At 37.5% G+C, this 5,045-nt stretch overlaps 1 protein-coding gene across 1 annotated transcript; it reads left to right on the top strand.

Moving 5' to 3' along the window:
* Nucleotides 1–14: 14 nt before the first annotated feature.
* LOC116379213 (uncharacterized) lies at nt 15–5,029 on the top strand. The gene is made up of 5 exons (XM_031841153.1): nt 15–242; nt 337–654; nt 758–845; nt 3,270–3,333; nt 3,416–5,029. The coding sequence occupies exons 1-5, from the start codon at nt 134–136 to the stop codon at nt 3,512–3,514; spliced, it is 678 nt and encodes a 225-aa protein (XP_031697013.1). The 5' UTR covers nt 15–133; the 3' UTR covers nt 3,515–5,029.
* The last annotated feature ends 16 nt before the right edge of the window (nt 5,030–5,045 follow it).

Here is a 5,045-nt window from a genome sequence, read left to right as displayed (position 1 = left end):
TGTGAATTAATGTTTCTTTGCTCCTCAAACTTACAACACGTAACTAAGTTCTGAGCAGACAAACCATCTAACTAACCAGGAAATAAGCACTTCCTTTTCTCTGTGCCTCCTCCACAAATACATTTCAGACGTGATGCTGAACTTTCAGTCAGTCTTTGTCAGTCTGATGGTCATCATGTTCAACCTAAACCAAGCAGCTCTTCTCTCCATTCAACTATTAGTTATGTGCCAAGTCTTTGCAGGTACAGTGAATATTTGTGATTGTTATGCATGCCAATTGTGTAAATGTAATTATAGATTATATTTGTATTGATTGGTTGTTTCCTCCAATGTTAGAGATTGATCCAGTTGAGCACAGGGATGAGCTGGTGTCCAGGGGAGACTCCGTCATCTTCACCTGCAACATATCCGAGACAAATGTAACGCAAATCAAATGGACCAGAGGCAGATCTGTTTTTGTGTTTTCAATCTTACTTAATAATACTTTTTCAAATTTCACTTCTCACAAAATAACAATAGACAAAAGCTTACCTTCAAAGATGAATATTGCTAATGTTCAGCATGACGATGCAGGAACCTACAGATGTTTTTTAAATGGCATAGAACGTACAAGGGCTATTGAGTGGAATTTAAATGTGACTGTGGAACACGAAGGTAGGTGGAGCACAAAACACGGCTATTCATCTCTACACCAGACGCAGCACATTTCAAAACTGATACTGTACTTAAATTAATTCACTAATCTGATTTTGTGCAGAAATCAGTCCACTGTGGTATTCTCTATACATCACAGCTGCAATTGGATTTCTTCTATGTGTAATCACTACAGCTGTCTGCCTCTACAGGTGAGTAATACCTTTTTAGCTTTCAGATTTGTGAGTAAGAACAAATTCATTTAATTCGTCTTTGCTCTGGTGCAGAGCAGTCGTCTGTACTGGGAACTATGTTCGATTTCAATTTCTGACTCACACTTATTGGTATCTTGCCATGCACTTAAACCTGGTTTACTGTGAAAGGGTATTATAATATCTGCCCCATCCAAATGAAAGCTAAAATAAATGCAAATTCCTTTGTGACGCTCACAGCATTGACCTTGGATACAGCAGTTAACAATGCAACCTCACCCAGTATATCTGATATGCTCTGCTTTAGCCGTCATCCAACACATTTAACATACAAGCACTACCGACGAGGACCCCAAGAATAACCTACTGTAAGAAACAGCCATCCTAACAAAGGGTTTATTTCTTTCTTTCTCAAAAAAAACATTATTAGTTATGCAATTAATGCCATCCGAAGAAAAAAACCAAAATGTTACGTTACAGTTGATTTGCATATTGTAAATACAGTACACATAACGAAATGATTGTCTCCTTTAAAATGGCAGACAGAGCATCCGTACCCCACTGTCAGTGTGCGGTACGTGAAATTAGGACCCGTTGCAAACGTGCCCTCTGCAAACTGCATAAATGGTTCCATTGAAACTGGCAGCATTTTGCTCCTTTTGACTGGGGTTGCCCAGGACTCCAATACATTAGTATTTCTACAGAAACAGAGAAGAATGACATGAAGTTATTAGGAACAAATTGATTGACAAAGTAGTGAAAAAATATATAAATGATATGATAAAGCACCCGTGAGATGTGACAAGTGTACCTCTGGGGTCTGCAGGGACTCAGTTGGTTGGATTAAGGTTAATCATGGTCGAGTTTGGTCGAGGTATATTTGTGCACAGTGGACGATGCAAAGATATAGGGGGAAGTGAACAAAGTGATACACATGAAAATGTCGTCGTAGCTGCCATTTGCTACGCTGAGCTCATGTCGTTTGCATTTCTCTTTTTTATTTGCATGCCGACCCAAGTATCTTTACGTTCAATATACTTAAATAAGAATTTTTAGCCCAAAAATATTAATAAGAGAAGAAGAAGGATTGATTATTGATATAAGTACAAGTAATACCTATACCATTAGGGAATATACGCATGTTTTGACCTTTTTTATTTAATTTAACAAAATATATCAAACTGCTCAATGCGTAGTCTTTAGGATAAAATAAAACATTTTCCCTCATGAAATATACTCTGAAGTTAGAAATGTTTCCTGGAATAAATGAGGAAATATCTAATCAAAGAAGAAGTAAAAATAAAATAAAACAACTTCTCATTCCCTGACACTTTGGTGGATGCTCAACACCACAATGTTGAAATAATCCATTGCAGTCGTAGTATCCATTACAAAAGCAAAGTAAAAGTACAGACGTATTATCAGCAAAATGCAAAAAGCAACAGTACTCATTTTTGAAAATGACCCCTGTGAGTGATATCTTTTACATTATGACATTATTAGATTGCACAAAGCACAAAGAGGCTAACATAAAAGGTGTTACTCATGACCTAAAATCCTGACTGTGGCTGCTACAGAGCTTAAACCACACTGTAGTCACCTGCTTTGATTCATAGCTATAGCGTAGCTGCATGCACAGAGAAAGTATACGCTTTGATGTCACGAGTAAAAAGTCATGCAAACAGAATAACTGCAAAGACTAGACAGTTGATGCAATGGGTTTCAACAAACTATTGCTTCACTAAAAGTTTGGCCAATATCCATCCATTCAATGTCTTTAACCGTGTATCCTGTTCAAGGAGGGGGGATGGGATGTTCATGCTTTTATTGACATTTTTCGCAAAACTTAAAGTTTTCCCAGCCAAAGTATTATTGTCACAAGTAAGCATAACCAAATGTTAGTAAATCTAACCCCATCATTGCAATCACTACAGTATTAAATATTAAGAAGAAATGTAATTTACATTGAGTCACGGCACATAACAATACTTCTGTGGCTCTTTGTTGCGAGAACAAAGACTGACCGGAATGTCTTCACTAAAAAAGACAAATAATTAGCTTTAGCTTGAATTTTCATTGATAGTCTTGTAATAGTGTGCAGTTCTACATAGGAGCACAGTACGACATAAAACACAGTGACACTAACAGTAGCCCCTTTGTGTTGTGTGCAATCTAATAATGTCATACTGTATATAATAATATACCACTCACAGGGGCTCATTTTTAAGAATGAGTACTGTTACTTTTGATGTATTGTTTTTAGTCAATTTTGCTGAAAGTACTTGTGTACTTTTACAGAGTATTTTAAGATTGCAGTATTAGTACTTGTAAGTAAAGGATCTCACTACTCCTCCTGTAAGTGTTTGTGAATAAATTATCATTACAAGACTGTGTTTAATTTACTTTTGAACTTTATCTTTTCAGAAAACTCAGGACCAGGACACAAAATCCAGTCCAGGACCAGTTTTATCTCCACTCAGTAGAAGAGGTCCGAAGAACTTTGTCATCTTCTTTCCTTTTCTTTCTCTGTTACAGCGTTGAACTTTAATTTTCACTTTCTATCTCTATAGACGTCCCTCCCTCCACCGCAGGATGGCACAGGCAGTGGGACAAACAACAAGCGCGGGAGTCAGTACGCAGAGAGGCTCAATTCAATCTATGGCCTCTGAGCTGACAAGACATTTGAATGAAAGTTAAACAAGAGACATGGACAAACCCGGTGCTTCAAGGGAAGGCAATCACAGGGAGGACAACTGGGCCACTGATGCCTTTGTACATTATTACATTACATTAAAACCAGTGCCGTCACTTTAAGGACTTTGTTTTCACTTGTGTATTCAGGGTTCTCTTTGCGTTTTCTTGTGTTTATTATGGTTTTATCATTTGTATGATGTGTTGAATGTTTCCGTGTTTGTCGTGCACCATGAGCTCACCAAGGAAAGCTCCTTACAATGTGTAGGTGACTATCGGTAACTTACAATGAGTCACCGAGAGGAGTAGGGGAGATTAACCTGCGGACGCGCTGGCAGTCAATTATTCACAGATCCAGAGGCTGAGTTTTGTGGTTTTATTTGTAAACAACAAACAAACTTTTGTGCTGGATAACACACATTCATAAACGTTCAAAATACTTGCTGTACAGAGGTGATCAACAGCATCAAACAATGATAATAGTGATAATAGTATTGTAAATAGCGGTCATCAAAAAATAAGACTCCCTCACCCCCTCTACTTCCATTCATCCAACTAAACTACAGAACAGCATATATATCTCCTTTGCTATCCCCAACACCACGTGACTCAATTACCGGATGTGACAAAAAAGGGTTTACAAAATGACACAGGCCATACTTGGCTCCTACACAATGTTTGTTTATTGGCAATGATGTGAACTCAACAGGCTTCGATTGGGGGTCTGTGCCCTCTAGTGTTCTATGAGAGAATTACACAGGACAGAAACAGATGTGTTTCTTGTAAAAGTGTTTTGTGATCAAAACAATGAAGTATTCCAAAATAGAAGCTGTTGACTTGGTTTGGGAAATGCATATGTAATGGTTATTCTGCTTCTTATAAGCATCAAAAAGTATTCAACATGCACTGAAAGAACACTCTCATGCTATGGTGCTGAAAGGCCCAGCGTTATACAGAGGTGGTTTTCTGCACTTGAACATGTGGATTTTGTGCATTTTAATGCCAACAAATGAAAACATTTTTACAGTTTATTTTCAAGAAGGAGCTAGCTTAAATTCTCAGGATTCTAATTTGAATTATATTATTTATATTTGACTGTCACAGGACTTCAGTTCCTCTAAAGATACACAGAAAGAGTAACTAACCGCTTCCTTTACTCTGTGCCGGATATGAGAAAAGGGATTACTAATGATATATTTATTAGAGTTTATTTTCAGGAAGGAGTGAGTTTCAATTCTCAATGTTCCAATTGTATGATTCTCATGTGAATTAATGTTTCTTTGCTCCTCAAACTTACAACACGTAACTAAGTTCTGAGCAGACAAACCATCTAACTAACCAGGAAATAAGCACTTCCTTTTCTCTGTGCCTCCTCCACAAATACATTTCAGACGTGATGCTGAACTTTCAGTCAGTCTTTGTCAGTCTGATGGTCATCATGTTCAACCTAAACCAAGCAGCTCTTCTCTCCATTCAACTATTAGTTATGTGCCAAGTCTTTGCAGGTAC

Source organism: Anarrhichthys ocellatus, unplaced genomic scaffold (assembly GCF_004355925.1).
Source record: "Anarrhichthys ocellatus isolate YVR2014 unplaced genomic scaffold, GSC_Weel_1.0 scaffold3903, whole genome shotgun sequence".
Classification (NCBI taxonomy): domain Eukaryota; kingdom Metazoa; phylum Chordata; class Actinopteri; order Perciformes; family Anarhichadidae; genus Anarrhichthys; species Anarrhichthys ocellatus.
The sequence above is the reverse complement of the archived record's forward strand: the minus strand, read 5'-3'. Positions and strand labels throughout refer to the sequence as shown.

Bases quoted from the DNA above. Each gene is read 5' to 3' on its own strand.
- LOC116379213 (XM_031841153.1), top strand. From the start codon at position 134: ATGCTGAACTTTCAGTCAGTCTTTGTCAGTCTGATGGTCATCATGTTC. The intron at 655-757 runs GTAGGTGGAGCA...GATTTTGTGCAG, and splicing joins TGTGACTGTGGAACACGAAG to AAATCAGTCCACTGTGGTAT. The intron at 3,334-3,415 runs GTCCGAAGAACT...CTATCTCTATAG, and splicing joins ATCTCCACTCAGTAGAAGAG to ACGTCCCTCCCTCCACCGCA.